This window comes from Haematobia irritans, chromosome 4 (assembly GCF_050003625.1).
Source record: "Haematobia irritans isolate KBUSLIRL chromosome 4, ASM5000362v1, whole genome shotgun sequence".
Classification (NCBI taxonomy): domain Eukaryota; kingdom Metazoa; phylum Arthropoda; class Insecta; order Diptera; family Muscidae; genus Haematobia; species Haematobia irritans.
This window is the reverse complement of record NC_134400.1, coordinates 133,785,887-133,805,826: the sequence shown is the minus strand read 5'-3', so window position 1 is coordinate 133,805,826 and position 19,940 is coordinate 133,785,887. Positions and strand designations below refer to the sequence as shown.

General features: G+C 34.5%; 1 protein-coding gene across 12 annotated transcripts in view; it reads left to right on the top strand.

Moving 5' to 3' along the window:
• Rbfox1 (RNA-binding Fox protein 1) overlaps positions 1-19,940 on the top strand; it is a 714,540-nt gene that overhangs the window by 505,039 nt on the left and 189,561 nt on the right. For all 12 annotated transcript variants that reach the window (XM_075308554.1, XM_075308553.1, XM_075308547.1 and 9 more), the window contains exons 5-6: positions 5,771-6,703; positions 8,096-8,149. In XM_075308554.1, the coding sequence (XP_075164669.1) occupies positions 5,771-6,703; positions 8,096-8,149 (987 nt within the window). The remainder of the gene's footprint in view (positions 1-5,770; positions 6,704-8,095; positions 8,150-19,940) is intronic.

The following is a 19,940-nucleotide window of genomic DNA, read 5'->3' as shown; positions in this document are numbered from 1 at the left end:
GGTCCATAATTACATATAGCCCCCATATAAACCGATCCCCCGATTTGGCTTGCGGAGCCTCTAAGAGAAGCAAATTTCATCCGATCCGGTTGAAATTTGGTACATGGTGTTAGTATATGGTCTCTAACAACCATGCAAAAATTAGTCCACATCTATATCGGTCTATAGTTAGATATAGCCCTTAGATAAATCGATCCCCAATCACACAAAAATTGGTCCGTAGCAAGTTCATAATTCTATACACCCCGCATATAAGCGACCCCCATATTTCAATTCTGGCTCTCTACGTACCGTGCAAAAGTCCATGTCGATTCGTAATTATTGGTAGGCTTACCTATACATAACTTTTTTGTCTGATATATACCACGTATGGACTAACTCACAATTTATTTATTTATTTATTTATTGTTTATTTTAATCATACAGTAAATGTATGATAAAAAAGAAAAGGGAAAAGTAGGATTGGCTGCTAAGGCCATCAGCTAAACTCACAATTTAGAAAACGATGTTAAGAAGTTTTAAGAAGAAGTTTCTACGCAATCCTTGGTGTAGGGTACATAAGATTCGGCCTTGCCGAACTTACGGCCGTATATACTTGTTTCTGTTTACACCGCGCTTTTTGTGCTAGGCTAGGAATTTTCCGAACTGCCCTCGTATGTGTATTTTCTATAAACCTGCCAGCCATAATATATTATACGTAGTATGCAATTGTTTTGCTACATTTCCACTTGACTTTTACATGTCAAATTATTTTGTCTTTACTGTCACTTACATGCCATATTGTTAAATTTAACATTTCAACTTGGCAGGGGGTCTTGAATGTGGCTAGGAATGGCAGCGAGTGTTTTAGTGTTCAAATTTCTAAAACCAAAGACCGAAAGAATTTTTTTTTAAATAATATATAGTATTTATGGATTATTATTGAAATTGAAAATTAAGTGAAATTTGAATAGAAATCCAAATGGGTTTGGTTAGGTTGAATAGCTGATACAGGTCTCATGTCGGCTGATATACACAGACTTTTATTCCAAGAGCTCTGTGTCCTTAGCGACACAGAAGTCCAAATATATATTTAAAAAAAAATTAATAGAGTTTTGCGATGAAGATCATTTAAAATTTAAATTGAATGAAATAAAAATTGTATTCAAAATGTATCCAAGAAATCTATAATTTTTTTAATCAAGTTAAATTTTTAATGAAATTTGTGATTGCCACTATTATTTTCATAATTGAAGCTACATTTCGACGTGACTTTTTCATATCAAATTATATTGTTACTGTCACTTACATGTCATATATTTATAGTTAACATTTCAAATGCCTTCAACACCTACCACATGGCACGTTTAGATATGACAGTTCACAGAAAACATATCACCAAAATATTTCCAATTAAAAATTTAACTGAAACTGAAAAATTTTTTGAAATTAAAAAATTAATTGATACTCTCAACTTTTTAATCAAACTAGAATTCAATTAAGTCAATTAGGTCCTTGATTGAAAATCTTTAAAATTTCAATTTAAAAAGTAATTGATACAATTAAGTTTTCAATCAACATTAAAAACATTAAATCAATTAGGTCAATGATTGAAAATTTTTAATCATAAATCAAACTCGGAGACTAGTCAGTTAAAAAGGAATTGTATGATCTATTTTTTGTATTGATCAATAAAAACTAAAAATATAAAAAAAATAATTGATTTTTTTTTTAATTTTAATAAAATAATAGATACAAGCAATTTTTTAATCAAAATAAAAACACAATGTCAATTAAGCAAGTGATTGAAAATAGTTAAAAAAAAACTAATTGACGCAATCATTTTTTAATCAAACTGAGAACACAAAATTAGTCAAGAAAAGGAGTGAACATTTTCGCGGTTTTTATTAAACAATTTATTGTTCCAAATAAACAATTTAATTAAAAAAATATAATCGATGTCGATTGCAAACCTTAAATAATTGTTGAACTGGTTTAACTAAATAATTTATTAAAGCTGTTCAAAAAACTGATTGAGTTTTCTAATCGACATCAATTAAATTTTTAATTGAATTAATTAAAAAATTAATTTAAATTTTCAAATCAAATCAATTAAGTTTTTAATCAAACATTTGTTTATGCCCAATTAAAACGGTGATTGATACTATCATTTTCATGATTGAAGACATTTCAATTAAAAAACAAGTATAAACGGCCGTAAGTTCGGCCAGGCCGAATCTTATGTACCCTCCACCATGGATTGCGAAGAAACTTCTACGAAAGACTGTCATCCACAATCGAATTACTTGGGTTGTGGTATCTTAAATCGTTTTCTAAATTGTGAGTTAGTCCACACCTGGTATATATTAGACAAAAAGGTATGTAAGTCCACAAATAATTACGAATCGATATGGACTTTTGCACTGTACGTAGGGAGCCAGAATTGAAATATGGGGGTCGCTTATATGGGGGCTATATACAATTATGAACTTGATATGGACCAATTTTTGTGTGATTGGGGATCGATTTATATAACTATAGACCGATATGGACCTAGTTAGGCATGGTTGTTAACGGCCATATACTAGCACAATGTACCAAATTCCAACTGACTCGGAGAAATTTACTCCTCCAAGAGGCTCCAAAAACAAATCTCGGGATCGGTTTATATGGGGGCTATATATGATTATGGACTGATATGGACCACTTTTGACATGGTTGTTAAATATCATATATTACCACCACGTACCAAATTTCAACCCGATCGGATGAATTTTGATTCTCCACAAGGCACCGGAGGTCAAATCTGGGGATCGGTTTATATGGGGGCTATATATAATTATGGACCATATAGTAACATCACGTACCAAATTTCAACCGAATCCGATGAATTTTGCTCTTCCAAGGGGCTCCGGAGGTCAAATCTGGGGATCGGTTTATATGGGGGCTATAGATAATTATGGACCGATTTCGACCAATTTTTGCTTGGGTGTTTGAGGCCATATATTAACACCACGTACCAAATATCAACTGAATCAGATGAATTTTGGTCATCCAAGAGGCTCCGGAAGTCAAATCTGGGGATCGATTTATATGGGGGCTATTTATAATTATGGACCGATGTGGACCAATTTTTGCATAGTTGTTAAAGACCATATACTAACACAATGTACCAAATTTCAGCCGGATCGGATGAAATTTGCTTCTCTTAGAGGCTCTGAAAGCCAAATCGGGAGATCGGTTTATATGGGGGCTATATATAATTGTGGACCGATGTGGACCAATTTTTTCATGGTTGTTAGAGACCATATACTAACACCATGTACCAAATTTCAACCGGATCGGATGAAATTTGCTTCTCTTAGAGGCTCCGCAAGCCAAATCGGGAGATCGGTTTATATGGGGGCTATATATAATTATGGACCGATGTGGACCAATTTTTGCATGGTTGTTAGAGACCATATACTAACACCATGTACCAAATTTCAGCCGAATCGGATGAAATTTGCTTCTCTTAGAGCATTCGCAAGCCAAATTTGGGGGGTCCGTTTATATGGGGGCTATACGTAAAAGTGGGTATGGCCCATTTGCAATACCAACTACTTGTGCCAAGTTTCAAGTCGATAGCTTGTTTCGTTCGGAAGTTAGCGTGATTTCAACAGACGGACGGACGGACGGACGTGCTCAGATCGACTCAGAATTTCACCACGACCCAGAATATATATATATATATTTTATGGGGTCTTACACGCAAAAAAATAATTCTTTCCTCCCAAACGAAATTTTAGACAAACAAAGTTCGTTTCTCATTTGCTTTTCGCTGTAAGGAAGTGTATTTGGAAGAAAAGTATATACTTTTTGTGATAAACGTTTATTCTTTTCCAGGATGTAAAAACAATTTCATAAAGACTAGCTCAAAAAAAAAACATTATTTTCTTGCTAATTGCATTGTCCCTCACATCTTTCTCACATCCACGAGGATTTTTAGTTCTTAACACCTTTTCCTGTAATACCAACAATGTAGAAGAAATTATACGATTTTATAAATTTTTAAAATTTTTTTTACCTTTCGCCTGGACGGAGAATCGAACCGCGGACCATGCACATTGTAAGCCAACACACTAACCACTGAGCTATGTACCTGTTATGGTCATCAATAGATAAATATCCATATAATTTATATTTATATAGCATAGCTTGCGGCGCCCACGAACCGAATAAACAAAGTTTATTTAACAGAAAAAAACATTTAGTTTGGCACCGTGGAGCAGTGGTAGCTACGTCCGACTCTCATGCCAAGGGTCGTGGGTTCGATCCCTGCTTCGGCCAAAATTTTTTTTTTGCTTTTGTTTTTTTTACATATATTCCAGATATATTCGGAAGATTCCGAAAAAATGTTCAACATTACATTGTACTATATTAAATTTTGAACTGTAAAATGTGTCTTATTAAAGACCTAAAGTCAGAAAAGAACAGTGTTTGATATAAACGAAATGGACTGTGTTGTTATTTCAAAAATAACTTTTTTTATTGAAAAAATAAAAATTTTGTAACAAACGAATTTTTTTGGTGATAAAAGTTTAAAATTTTCGAAGCAATTCAAAAAACTCTAACAAAAGAAAAACGTTTTCGGTACACGTTTTCCAAACGTTTTTTTTCTTTGCGTGTAGAGCAATATTTCGATGTGTTACAAACGGAATGACAAAGTTAATATACCCCCCATCCTATGGTGGAGGGTATAATAATTGGATCAATTAAATAATATTGTTATCTAATCAGAACAATCAAAAATTTGGGTGCAGGTAGGGGTTTTGCTCTCAGTCTTCTTCCATTCCCGGGAAAGAGGAAAATTTATACAAATTTCCCAGGATCCCAGTTATAATATTACTTAAGCGTAAACATTTTCTACAAAATTTATAGAAATTTCCTCTCTGTTAGTAAAACAAAAACAACAGAACTTCAGTGAAGTAATACTGGCATTACTTCAATCGTAAACATGGTAATTTTAATTACCATTTAGAAAAAATTAATTTTATTTTATTTTGGATTTTTACAAAATTATAGTGATTGCAATGAAAATATTTTTTGTTGTTTATATTTAGAATTATTTAGATTATAAAATGTTTAATACTGTGATATTTATAAAATTTAATTGCTATAAATCTATAGGAGACCTTGGAGGAAGCGATTCAATATGGTAAGCGCGAAATATTGGGAAAATATTTTTAATATTAAAAAAAGACCTAATAAAATTAAAAGCCCTTTATAAAATGTCCTCCCAAAGATATTTTTTATTTTAACTACACGCATAGAAAAAGAATTCACGAAAATTTTTCCAATTAAAGTCTTAATTGAGTTTTAAAAAATATTCAATTAAAAATTTAATTGATTCAACAAATTTTTTAATTGAAACAGAAATCAATCACAAAAAGTAATCGTATCAATTAATTTTTTAATTGGACCAATTAATTTTTTGATTGCCTTTCAATTAATTTTTTAATTGATACAATCATTTCTGTGATTGAAGACATTTCGATTAAAAAATTAATTGGATCAATTAATTTCGTGATTGAATAATTTTTTTTTTGTGTGCAGGAAGTCCTTTCTTTTATATAAAGATACCCAGTTAAGGTCGATTGAAGATGTCTTTTTCAGCGTACATTTTCCGTTACCATCAACTCTCTACCTTCAGTGGTAATATAAAATGAAAATGTCAATTAATTATTTATTCTCAAAAAAAATCAAACCGCATCATTAAAATAATATCCTTTTAAATTTTGTTTCATTACAGACATCAGTATTGGGAAAAACAGAAAATGATGGCATCACACAATCAGCAACCAGTAATGCTGCTGGTGTTGCTGGCGGTATTGTTACCTCGTCGACAGTTTCCACCGCATCCAATAATGCTGCAGCTGTGGCAGCCGCAGCAAATGCCGCAATGGCAGCAGCAGCCGCTGCTGCTGCTGCAGCAGTATCCTCAAGCCAAAGTCAAGCCGTTAATGGTACAAACACCTCGAATAGCAACACATCAGCTACCGCAGGCGGTAGTGTAACAGATAATACCAACACTAACACTAGCAATAATAACAACAACAACAACAATACTAGCAGCAACAATAACTCAAATAATAACAACACAACGAATGGCATTGTTTCGGCAGCCTCACCAAATGGAGATTTACTAAACTCGACACACCAGCAGCAACAACAGCAAAACTATATAAGTCAACAGCAGCAACAACAACAGCAGCAACAGCAAATGCTTACATCAACCGGTGGAGCAACAGCAATTGCGGCTACTTCAGTTACAGCAACTTCGGCCGCCACTGGACTCTTGCCTGCTGTTATGTCAACACCCAGCGTTAGTGGTCTAGTTCATAATCAACCTCTCATGTCATCTCTGGTGGCTGGTGGTAATGCCACTGGCGGTCTACCATCTTCCAGTACGGCACAGGTTATAGCAAATTTAAATGCTGCAGCAGCAGCTGTAGTCGCCATGCCAAATGCTTCAACAGCCGTCACAAGTTTATCATCATCTCTAGTCTCCTACCAACAACAGCAGCAGCAGCAACAGCATAATAACACAGTAACCAGTGTTGCTGGTCAGACGTCAGCCGCTTTGACTACTACAGCCACCGATGCCAAAAGTACACCGAAACGTTTACATGTCTCAAATATACCATTTCGCTTTCGTGACCCGGATCTAAGAGCCATGTTTGGGGTGAGTAAAAACGTTAGGTCCTCCTACAGGCTATAGTAACAGACAACCCAAGGCTTAATTTTAATTTAATTTATTTTAATTTAATTTAATTTAATTTAATTTAATTTAATTTAATTTAATTTAATTTAATTTAATTTAATTTAATTTAATTTAATTTAATTTAATTTAATTTAATTTAATTTAATTTAATTTAATTTAATTTAATTTAATTTAATTTAATTTAATTTAATTTAATTTAATTTAATTTAATTTAATTTAATTTAATTTAATTTAATTTAATTTAATTTAATTTAATTTAATTTAATTTAATTTAATTTAATTTAATTTAATTTAATTTAATTTAATTTAATTTAATTTAATTTAATTTAATTTAATTTAATTTAATTTAATTTAATTTAATTTAATTTAATTTAATTTAATTTAATTTAATTTAATTTAATTTAATTTAATTTAATTTAATTTAATTTAATTTAATTTAATTTAATTTAATTTAATTTAATTTAATTTAATTTAATTTAATTTAATTTAATTTAATTTAATTTAATTTAATTTAATTTAATTTAATTTAATTTAATTTAATTTAATTTAATTTAATTTAATTTAATTTAATTTAATTTAATTTAATTTAATTTAATTTAATTTAATTTAATTTAATTTAATTTAATTTAATTTAATTTAATTTAATTTAATTTAATTTAATTTAATTTAATTTAATTTAATTTAATTTAATTTAATTTAATTTAATTTAATTTAATTTAATTTAATTTAATTTAATTTAATTTAATTTAATTTAATTTAATTTAATTTAATTTAATTTAATTTAATTTAATTTAAATTAATTTAATTTAAATTAATTTAATTTAATTTAATTTAATTTAATTTAATTTAATTTAATTTAGTTTAATTTAATTTAATTTAATTTAATTTAATTTAATTTAATTTAATTTAATTTAATTTAATTTAATTTAATTAACTTTAAATTCATTAGTCGATGTTTGTATCCCTAGCGGCTACTTCAATTCAATATGAAAATAATTCCAAATCCCCTTTTTCTATAAATAAGTTTCTAATTGTTTTTTGTTTATTAATTTTCCTCTCTTTTCATGTTCAAATCTGTTTTCGTCCTCGGGCCCATTGCCAAACAAAAAACAATCTCATATGGATTCTAACAACGTTTGCCTAACTTGACTGGTGATATTCTCATACTGTGGTTATTGCACTGGATTATGAAACAATTCTCATGGTTGGCTATGAATTCCCCATCAAATGAAATTTTTGGCAATTACTCTGTCTTACTGCATTTTTTTTTATCCCTGAAAATGACCGCTGATATGAATTTTCATGCATTTGATTCGTATTGCTATCGTTTTTTTTTTGGTCAAACACCTACAGCAATTTGGCGCTATTTTGGATGTGGAAATTATATTCAATGAACGTGGCAGTAAGGTAAGTCTTTGTGGTTTTATCATAAAGTTTATTTAGTATACAATGAAATTTCTTTCGTCTAGAAAACTTTTAAAAATTAATAAGTTTTTTTGCTTTAGTAAATATTTCGCTGATGAATAGATTAAGTAACGAACAAAATTTCTGTCTAATTTCTGTCTAATAAATAAAAATGTATCCTGGAGCTTGAAAAAACATTAATTTATTTTTATAACAAACAAAAAGGTCGAAGAAATTCGGAGAAAATTCTAATGAATACGATGTCCTTTAAAGTCCGGTACTATGTTCAATTTTTGAGTTTAAAGGGTGATACGGTCAAAATTTGGTAAATCGGTGAAATCGTTTATTTAAAAAATCAAATTAAATTTCTTTTTCAAGTTCAATTAGTATAAAATTCAGGAAAAATATTCAGTTAGGCTTTCTCTTTTCCAAATCCGAATTGCCGGGCCTCACGCTTGACACCTGCCATCAGATTTTGTACAGCCACCTTGTCCACCTTCTTCGCCGCAGAAAGCCAGTTTGCCTTGAACTGCTGCTCGTCCGTAGCAGTTTTTTTTTTGGTCTTCTTTAGGTTCCGCTTGACAATAACCCAGTATTTCTCAATTGGGTGGAGCTCTGGCGTGTTGGGAGGGTTCTTGTCCTTGGGAACCACCTGCACGTTGTTGGCGGCGTACCACTCCATGGCCTTTTTACCGTAATGGCAAGATGCCAAATCCGGCCAAAACAGTACGGAACAACCGTGTTTCTTCAGGAAAGGCAGCAGACGTTTATTCAAACACTCTTTCACGTAAATTTCTCGGTTGACAGTCCCGGAAGCTATGAAAATGCTGCTTTTCAAGCCACAGGTACAGATGGCTTGCCAAACCAGATATTTCTTTGCGAACTTTGACAGTTTTATGTGCTTGAAAATATCTGCTACCTTTCCTCTTTCTTTTGCCGTATAAAACTCCTGTCCCGGAAGCTGCTTGTAGTCGGCTTTGACGTAGGTTTCGTCGTCCATTACCAAGCAGTCAAACTTCGTCAGCATCGTCGTGTACAGCCTCCGGGATCCCGCTTTGGCCGTCGTATTTTGTTTATCATCGCGATTTGGAGTCACTACCTTCTTGTAAGTCGATAGTCCGGCTCGTTTTTTGGCTCGATGCACGGTTGTAGACGATACACCCAGCTTATTTGCGGCATGTCGGAGAGAGAGGTTAGGGTTTCGCTTGAAACTACCGGCAACTCTCTTTGTCGTCTCAGCGGCTTTCGGTTTTTGATTTCCCCCCGATCCAGACTTCTTGGCTATCGACAAACGTTCCCCAAACACTTTAATTACATTTGTAACGGTTGATTTGGCAACTTTTAGCGATTTTGCCAGCTTTGCGTGCGAGTAGCTCGGATTTTCGCGATGCGCGAGCAAAATTTTGATACGCTGCTCTTCTTGCTTGGACGGCATTTTGACAACTGAAGAGTGAATTCCAAAATCAAAATAAGAGCAACATTCTACACACACACACCTTCAAAATGAGGAGTGTTCAGGTTTTTTAAATTCAAAATTGAAAGAAATACGTCAAGTTTATATTGACCAAATTTTGACCGTATCACCCTTTATTCCCCTCATAATATTGACACATAAAATGTGTAACATAATACTAATTTAAATTAAATGGTAAAGTAAAACAAGTTAAAACGGCCGTAAGTTCGGCCAGGCCGAATCTTATGTACCCTCCACCATGGATTGCGTAGAAACTTCTACGAAAGACTGTTATACACAATCGAATTACTTGGGTTGTGGTATCTTAAATCGTTTTCTAAATTGTGAGTTAGTCCACACCTGGTATATATTAGACAAAAAGGTATGAAAGTCTACAAATAATAACGATATGGATAATCGATATGGACTTTTGCACGGTACGTTGGGAGCCAGAATTGAAATAAGGGGGTCGCTTATATGGGAGCTATATACAATTATGAACTTGATATGGACCAATTTTTGTGTGATTGGGGATCGATTTATCTGAGGGCTATATATAACTATAGACCGATATGGACCTAGTTAGGCATGGTTGTTAACGGCCATATACTAGCACAATGTACTAAATTTCAACTGACTCGGATGAAATTTACTCCCCCAAGGGGCTCCAAAACCAAATCTCGGGATCGGTTTATATGGGGGCTATATATGGCTATGGACTGATATGGACCACTTTTGGCATGGTTGTTAAATATCATATACTACCACCAGGTACCAAATTTCAACCAGATCGGATGAATTTTGCTTCTCCACAAGGCACCGGAGGTCAAATCTGGGGATCGGTTTATATGGGGCCTATATAATTATGGACTGATATGAACCAATTCATGCATGGTTGTTGGATACCATATACTAACATCACGTACCAAATTTCAACCGAATCCGATGAATTTTGCTCTTCCAAGGGGCTCCGGAGGTCAAATCTGGCAATCGGTTTATATGGAGCCATATATAATTATGCACCGATGTGGACCAATTTTTGCATGGTCATTAGAGACCATATACTAACACCATGTACCAAATTTCAGCCGGATCGGATGAAATTTTCTTCTCTTAGAGGCTCCGCAAGCCAAATCTGGGGATCGGTTTATATGGGGGCTATATATAATTATGGACCGATGTGGACCAATTTTTGCATCGTTGTTAAAGACCATATACTAACACAATGTACCAAATTTCAGCCGGATCGAATGAAATTTGCTTCTCTTAGAGGCTCTGAAAGCCAAATCGGGGGATCGGTTTATATGGGGGCTATATATAATTATGGACCGAAGTGGACCAATTTTTTCATGGTTGTTAGAGGCCATATACTAACACCATGTACCAAATTTCAGCCGGATCGGATGAAATTTGCTTCTCTTAGAGGGTCTGCAAACCAAATTTGGGGGACCGTTTATATGGGGGCTATACGTAAAAGTGGACCGATATGGCCCATTTGCAATACCATCCGACCTACATCAATAACAACTACTTGTGCCAAGTTTCAAGTCGATAGCTTGTTTCGTTCGGAAGTTAGCGTGATTTCAACAGACGGACGGACGGACGGACGGACATGCTCAGATCGACTCAGAATTTCACCACGACCCAGAATATATATACTTTATGGGGTCTTAGAGCAATATTTCGATGTGTTACAAACGGAATGACAAAGTTAATATACCCCCCATCCTATGGTGGAGGGTATAAAAATTGTAATTAAATTAGCCAGAAAATTAAAGAAAACCTATTTTTGAGGGAAAATTTAATTGTTTTATACCCTCCCAGCAAAAGAAAAATTGGAAGTTCTTCCAAAGGCACAACTCTAAAAGCACTTCCAGAAGATGCACTTCCAATGATGTTCTTTATTTGAACTACACAGGAAGTTTTTTAATTCAATTTTTTATAACTTGATTTGCTCATACTTTTAATGGGTAATTTCAACTTTGTTTCTTTCAAATGGATTAAAAACAGAGTAAGAATTCATAAAATGGTACAAATAAATTAAATTTTGTCGAAAAAAATGCTAAATCCAATCCGAAAAATTGTGCTTTTTTTTTTTGAAAATATTTGAGGTCAAACGTTTCCGACAAGCGTTAACAGGTTGGCTGATAAGTCCCCAGTCTAACAAAGAAAAACACATTTTTTTTGTCAAAATTCCTTTTTATTATTCAACATAGTTCCCTTCAAGAGCGATACAACGATTATAACGACCTTCCAATTTTTTGATACCATTTTGGTAGTACTCCTTCGGTTTTGCCTCAAAATAGGCCTCAGTTTCGGCGATCGCCTCTTCATTGCAGACAAATTTCTTCCCTGCGAGCATCCTTTTGAGGTCTGAGAACAAGAAAAAGTCGCTGGGGGCCAGATCTGGAGAATACGGTGGGTGGGGAAGCAATTCGAAGCCCACTTCATGAATTTTTGCCATCGTTCTCAATGACTTATGGTGCGTGGTATTGGTGGAACAACACTTTTTTCTTCGTCATATGGAGCCGAAGACGCCTTATAATAGTCACTGTTGATGGTTTTTTCCTTCTCAAGATAATCGATAAAAATTATTCCATGCGCATCCCAAAAAACAGAGGCCATTACTTTGCCAGCGGACTTTTGAGTCTTTCCACGTTTCGGAGACGGTTCACCGGTCGCTGTCCACTCAGCCGACTGTCGATTGGGCTCAGGAGTGTAGTGATGGAGCCATGTTTCATCCATTGTCACATATCGACGGAAAAACTCGGGTGTATTACGAGTTAACAGCTGCAAACACCGCTCAGAATCATCAACACGTTGTTGGTTTTTGGTCAAATGTGAGCTCGCGCAGCACCCATTTTGCACAGAGCTTCCGCATATCCAAATAGTGATGAATGATATGACCAACACGTTCCTTTGATATCTTTAAGACCTCTGCTATCTCGATCAACTTCATTTCACGGTCATTCAAAATCATTTTGTGGATTTTTTTTGATGTTTTCGTCGGTAACCACCTCTTTCGGGCGTCCACTGCGTTCACCGTCCTCCGTGCTCATTTCACCACGCTTGAATTTTGCATACCATTCAATTATTGTTGATTTCCCTGGGGCAGAATGCGGAAATTCATTATCAAGCCAAGTTTTTGCTTCCACCGTATTTTTTCCCTTCCGAAAACAGTATTTTATCAAAACACGAAATTCCTTTTTTCCATTTTTTTTTTCACAATAATAAAAGTTGCTTCACAAAAGACGCTCTATCTCACAAACTAATTGACTTACAGACGTCAAATTTTGACACGAATCATTTGAAGGTTGTTACTCTATAAAAATAATATGCATTTAATACTAGCGACGCCATCTATGTGTCAGACCGGGGACTTATCAGCCAACCTGTTATAGCCGATCCTCAATTACACAAAAATTGGTCCATATCGCGGGGTCTATACCAAAACATTGACCGATAGGCACCATTTTCGGCGCACCTTTTATATTTATATAGTCGCAAATCAATATTTCGATGTGTTACAAATTGAATGACAAACTTATTTTACCCCCATCACAATTCTATAAAGCACCGAAAGAAATTTCTTCGTTAATTTTACGAGGAATTCTTCATTAAAACAACGAAATGTTCATTCATTTTCGTAAATTTTACGAAGAACATTCTACGAATATACGAAACGTCTACGAAATATTCAACATTAACGTTTCCTCGTAAAAAGTTCGTATTTTTAACGAAACTTTATTTAAATTTTATGACTTTTGTGAAGAAGTTTTTGCGAATTTATGAATATTTTACGAAACATTCTGCGTTAAAATTTCTTCATAAAAAGTACGAAACATTTTCTTTCAAATAACGAAGAAGTTTCATTGTAGTTGCAAAATTTCCATTCGTGACATAAAATTACCTCTGATAATGTGCTTGAGTGTATTCGTTTATTCTATTTTTTATGCATGTCTATGCTACTTCTCATTTGGGTGACAGCATGTAATGAATAAAAGTGAAGCAACCAAACTAAAAGTTATTCAAAAACTTGAGATGTAAAAAGTAGTGATGACACTTTTCAAACTAATTACTACAACCAAATGCACTTTGGACTATAATTTTGTTTTTTTCTAAAAGTTCGAACATTTTCCACAATAAGTACGAAGGTTGTTCATAAAAGGTACGAAATTGTTTCATTAAATGTACGTAACAATTTCATAAAAATTTTGGAAAATTTTCGTAAAAAGTACGAAACAATTTCATAACAAGTATATACGGCCGTAAATTCGGCCAGGCCGAAGACTGTCATCCACAATCGAATTACTTGGGTTGCGGTAACTTTTGCCGATGGCAAGGTATCTTAAAACTTCACAATACCGTAATATATACCACGTAGTCCATACGTGGTATATATTAAACTTAAAATGGCCGAGTAAATACGTATATAATTAAGTTTGACAAAATTTTCTATAGAAATAAAATTTTTACAAAATAAAATTTTGACAACATTTTTTATAGAAGTAAAATTTGGACAAAATTTTCTATAGAAATACGATTTTAACTAAATTTTCTATAGAAATAACATTTGACAAAATTTTCAAAAGATTTAAAATTTTGACAACATTCTCTATAGAATTAAAATTTTGACAACATATTCTACAGAAATAAAATTTTGCCAAAATTTTCTATAGAAATAAAATTTGACAAAATTTTCTATAGGAATAAATTTTCGACAAAATTTTCTATAGAAATAAAATTTTGCTAGATTATTTTTGCTCGAATTGCAAGCATGATTATGAACTGATGTGGACCAATTTTTGTGTGATTGGGGATCGGCTATATATAACTATAGACCGATATGGACCAATTGTGGCATGGTTATCAGCGGCCATATATTAACACCACGTTGCAAATTTCAACCGGATCGGATGAATTTTGCTCGTCCAAGTGTCTCCATAGTTCAAATCTGGGGATCGGTTTATATAGGAGCTATATATAATTATGGACTGATATGGACCAATTTTTGAATGGTTCTTAGAGACTATATACTAATACCACGTACCAAATTTCAACCGGATCGGATGAAATTTGCTTCTCTTAGAGGATCCGCAAACCAAATCTGGGAATCGGTTTATATGGGGATTATATATAATTATGGACCGATATGGACCAATTTTTGCATGGTTGTTAGAGACCATATACTAACACCACGTACCACATTTCAACAAGATCGGATGAATTTTGCTCCTCTAAGAGGCTCCGGAGTTCAAATCTGGAGATCGGTTTATATGGGGGCTATATATAATTATGGACCGATATGGACCAATTTTTGCATGGTTTTTAGAGACCATATACTAATACCACGTACCAAATTTCAGCCGTATCGGATAAAATTTGCTTCTCTTTGAGGCTCCGCAAGCCAAATCTGGGGATCGATTTATATGGGGGCTATATATAATTATGGACCGATGTGGACCAGGCGGATCGGATGAGCAATCGCAAGCCAAATTTGGGGGTCCGTTTATATGGGGGCTATACGTAAAAGTGGACCGATATGGACCAATTTTTGCATGGTTGTTAGAGACCATATATTAACACCATGTACCAAATTTCAACCGGATCGGATGAAATTTCCTTCTCTTAGAGCAATCGCAAGCCAAATTTGAGGGTCCGTTTATATGGGGGCTATACGTAAAAGTGGACTGATATGGACCAATTTTTGCATGGTTGTTAGAGACCATATACTAACACCATGTACCAAATTTCAGCCGGATCGGATGAAATTTGCTTCTCTTAGAGCAATCGCAAGCCAAATTTGAGGGTCCGTTTATATGGGGGCTATACGTAAAAGTGGACCGATATGGACCAATTTTTGCATGTTTGTTAGAGACCATATACTAACACCATGTACCAAATTTCAGCCGGATCGGATGAAGTTTGCTTCTCTTAGAGCAATCGCAAGCCAAATTTGGGGGTACGTTTATATGGGGGCTATACGTAAAAGTGGACCGATATGGACCAATTTCTGCATGGTTGTTAGAGACCATATACTAACACCATGTACCAAATTTCAGCCGGATCGGATGAAATTTGCTTCTCTTAGAGCAATCGCAAGCCAAATTTGAGGGTCCGTTTATATGGGGGCTATACGTAAAAGTGGACCGATATGGCCCATTTGCAATACCATCCGACCTACATCAATAACAACTACTTGTGCCAAGTTTCAAGTCGATAGCTTGTTTCGTTCGGAAGTTAGCAGACGGACGGACGGACGGACATTCTCAGATCGACTCAGAATTTCACCACGACCCAGAATATATATACTTTATGGGGTCTTAGAGCAATATTTCTATGTGTTACAAACGGAATGACAAAGTTAATATACCCCCATCCTATGGTGGAGGGTATAAAAAGAACGAAATTGTTTCATAAAAAAGTATGAAACTTTTCCGTAAAAAGTACGTAGTTGTTTCTTACAAACTACGAAAAAATTGTAAGAACTTTTCTTCGTAAAAAGAACGAAATATTTCGTACATTTAATGAAAAGTTTCTGTGTGTGTGTTTCAATGACAAATTTCGTATTTTTAACGAAATTTTTCATTCTTTTTACGAAGAAAATTCTTTCGGTGTGGTGGCTATAAAAAACGAGAGTTACAAAAATCTTTGGGAGAACATTTTTGGAAGTGCTTTTAAAGTCGCGCCTTTAGAAGAACTTTTTTTGCTGGGTTATTAAAAGCTTCCATATTTTCCACTACGCATTAAAATCTGTACAGTGCTTGATTGCGGAGGAATATTCTCAGAGCTTGAAATGAACATAAAACTAACACCACCAACAGCAATCAAAGTAAATAAATCAATTTCCGTTGTAGACATTCTTATTTGCCTCTTCTAAGCCTGGTGCATTATGTGCATATCCGCCTTGCATTCAGAAAAATATGGTTTTATGCGTTTAATTCTATTGGAAATAGTCGTGCAATGGATATTGTGGTTGAGTGTCTTTGGAACTGACATTCTGTTTTTTTTTTGTTTGCTATTTTGTAACGAAAACGTCCATGGGAGAAAATATGGATTTTTCAAAGCAAGGACTAGAGTATAAAAGAAAAATCCATTTCAGAATAAACCACAGGGACTGTTAGTGATATTCTACTTCACTATAGTTAACCTGAGTATGTTACGGAGTAAGATGCTTAAGGCTATTAAATTTAAAATCTGAAAACCATTTCTCTGAACTCATGGTTACTTGTATCTTTACATGGTTTATTTTCATTTAAGTGCAAGGAAAAGCCAACCCTCAATGCAATTGAAAAAATAGACTAATATAAAAAGCAGGAAATTGAAAATAAATCACTGGATATTGCCTGGATATGTAAGAGGGAAAATAGAGATACATTTTTTTTATTTCTATGAATTTCAAAGAAAATTTTTAAAGCTTTCTATTAGTTGGCAAATTGATTTTTTTTTTTTGTATACCACAGAGAATGGTTTGTAAAGTTTTTGAAATATTTCATAAAGATGGTTTGTAAATACATTTGAGCATTTTGTATTAAAAAAAAAACAAGTATAAACGGCCGTAAGTTCGGCCAGGCCGAATCTTATGTACCCTCCACCATGGATTGCGTAGAAACTTCTACGAAAGACTGTCATCCACAATCGAATTACTTGGGTTGTGGTATCTTAAATCGTTTTCTAAATTGTTAGTTAGTCCATACGTGGTATACATTAGACAAAAAAAGTATGTGTAGGTAAGTCTACAAATAATTACGAATCGATATGGACTTTTGCACGGTACGTAGGGAGCCAGAATTGAAATATGGGGGTCGCTTATATGGGGGCTATATACAATTATTGATATGGACCAATTTTTGTGTGATTGGGGATCGATTTATCTGAGGGCTATATATAATTATAGACCGTTATGGACCTAGTTAGGCATGGTTGTTAACGGCCACATACTAGCACAATGTACCAAATTTCAACTGACTCGGATGAAATTTGCTCCTCCAACAGGCTCCAAAACCAAATCTCGGGATCGGTTTATATGGGGGCTATATATGATTATGGACTGATACGGACCATTTTTGGCATGGTTATTAAATATCACATACTACCACCACGTACCAAATTTCAACCAGATCGGATAAATTTTGCTTCTCCAAACGGCACCGAAGGTCAAATCTGGGGATCGGTTTATATGGGTGCTATATATAATTAAGACCTGCTATGAACCAATTCCTGCATGGTTGTTGGATACCACATACTAACATCACGTACCAAATTTCAGCCGGATCGGATGACATTTGCTTCTCTTAGAGGCCTCGCAAGCCAAATATGGCGATCGGTTTATATGGGGGCTATATATAATTATGGACCGGTGTGGACCAATTTTTGCATGGTTGTTAGAGACCATATACTAACACCATGTACCAAATTTCAGCCGGATCGGATGAAATTTGCTTCTCTTAGAAGCCTCGCAAGCCAAATCGGGGGATCGGTTTATATGGGGGCTATATATAATTATGAACCGATGTGGACCAATTTTTGCATGGTTGTTAGAGACCATATACTAACCCCATGTACCAAATTTCAGACGGATCGGATGACATTTGCTTCTCTTAAAGGCCTCGCAAGCCAAATATGGGGATCGGTTTATATGGGGGCTATATATAATTAAGGACCGGTGTGGACCAATTTTTGCATGGTTGTTAGAGACCATATACTAACACCATGTACCAAATTTCAGCCGGATCGGATGAAATTTGCTTCTCTTAGAAGCCTCGCCAACCAAATCGGGGGATCGGTTTATATGGGGGCTATATATAATTATGGACCGATGTGGACCAATTTTCGCATGGTTGTTAGAGACTATATACTAACACCATGTATCAAATTTCAGCCGGATCGGATGAAATTTGCTTCTCTTAGAGGCCTCGCAAGCCAAATTTGGGGGTCCATTTATATGGGGGCTATACTTAAAAGTGGAACGATATGGCCCGTTTGCAATAACATCCGACCTACATCAATAACAACTACTTATGCCAAGTAGTTCGGAAGTTAGCGTGATTTCAACAGACGGACGGACGGACATGCTCAGATCGACTCAGAATTTCAGCACGACCCAGAATATATATACTTTATGGTGTCTTAGAGCAATATTTCGATGTGTTACAAACGGAATGACAAAGTTAATATACCCCCCATCCTATGGTGGAGGGTATAAAAAAAGCTTGTATTTCTTAATGTTATAACTAAACCAATAAACAAACAAATTTCAAAATTGGGTTGTAGGAGCTATATCCAAATCTTAACAGATAGTGATATTTTTGATACTGTCGCTATGTCATCCAAAATTATTTTGTACTATTTGATAATTTAATACCCCCCCCCCCCCCCCCTACACTGAACACGGTTGGATTAGATTAGTAGCCCAGGTCAAGGATGATAGTGTCTAGAGAGGGAGTCGTTACATAATTTTAATGGCGCCCAACGTGGGGCGAGAATTTTCTTTTTCAAATGTAAGAACTTACCGATGGACGAAGAATAGTTAGAAAGTAGTCTTTTACCGAAAGTTGGTTTCTTCGATTAGGAAACATCCAAAATGTAGTAGTTTGTGAACAAACATGATCATTTTGGTTTACTTGCCAAAAAGGTCATATGGTTATGGGGCCAATCGATCCCAGAATTCATGTGCCGCCGATGGTAACGGTGTGGGCCACCGTAATGGCCGATGGTCGCTCCCCGCTAATATTCGTTGACCGTGGGGTCAAAATAAATGCCGAATATTATGGGGAAAATTTCCTAATGACATTTTTGAAGTCTTGGAAGACAAACATTTCGGCTGCAGATCATGGGCATTCCAACAGGATTCGTCACTATGGCACTCAGCAAAAATTAACCAAGAATGGCTTAAAATGGAGGTTCATCGCTTCATTTCTACCGCACAATGGGTACCAAAATCTCCGGTTCTCAATCTGTTAGACTAAAGCATTTCAGAGACTTAGGTTGACTCTAAAAACTATCAAAGTGTCGATAATCTCAAGGCGGCGGTTCACCTGGAATGGGTCCAAAATATTGCAGAGCCACACTGAAAAATATATTGTCGTGAGGCCACAGATTTCTCGTGTTTAACATCCCAGCAAAAAATTGGAAGTTCTTCCAAAGGCACAACTTTAAAAGCACTTCCAGAAGATGCACTCCCAATGATGTTCTTTATTTTAACTACCCGGGAAGTTCTTTTAATTCAATTTTGTATAACTTGGTTTTTTCACACTTTTAATGGGTTATATTAATTTTTTTTTGTTCAAATAGGTTAAAAACAGAGTAAGAATTCATTTAAATTTTGTCGAAAAAAATGCT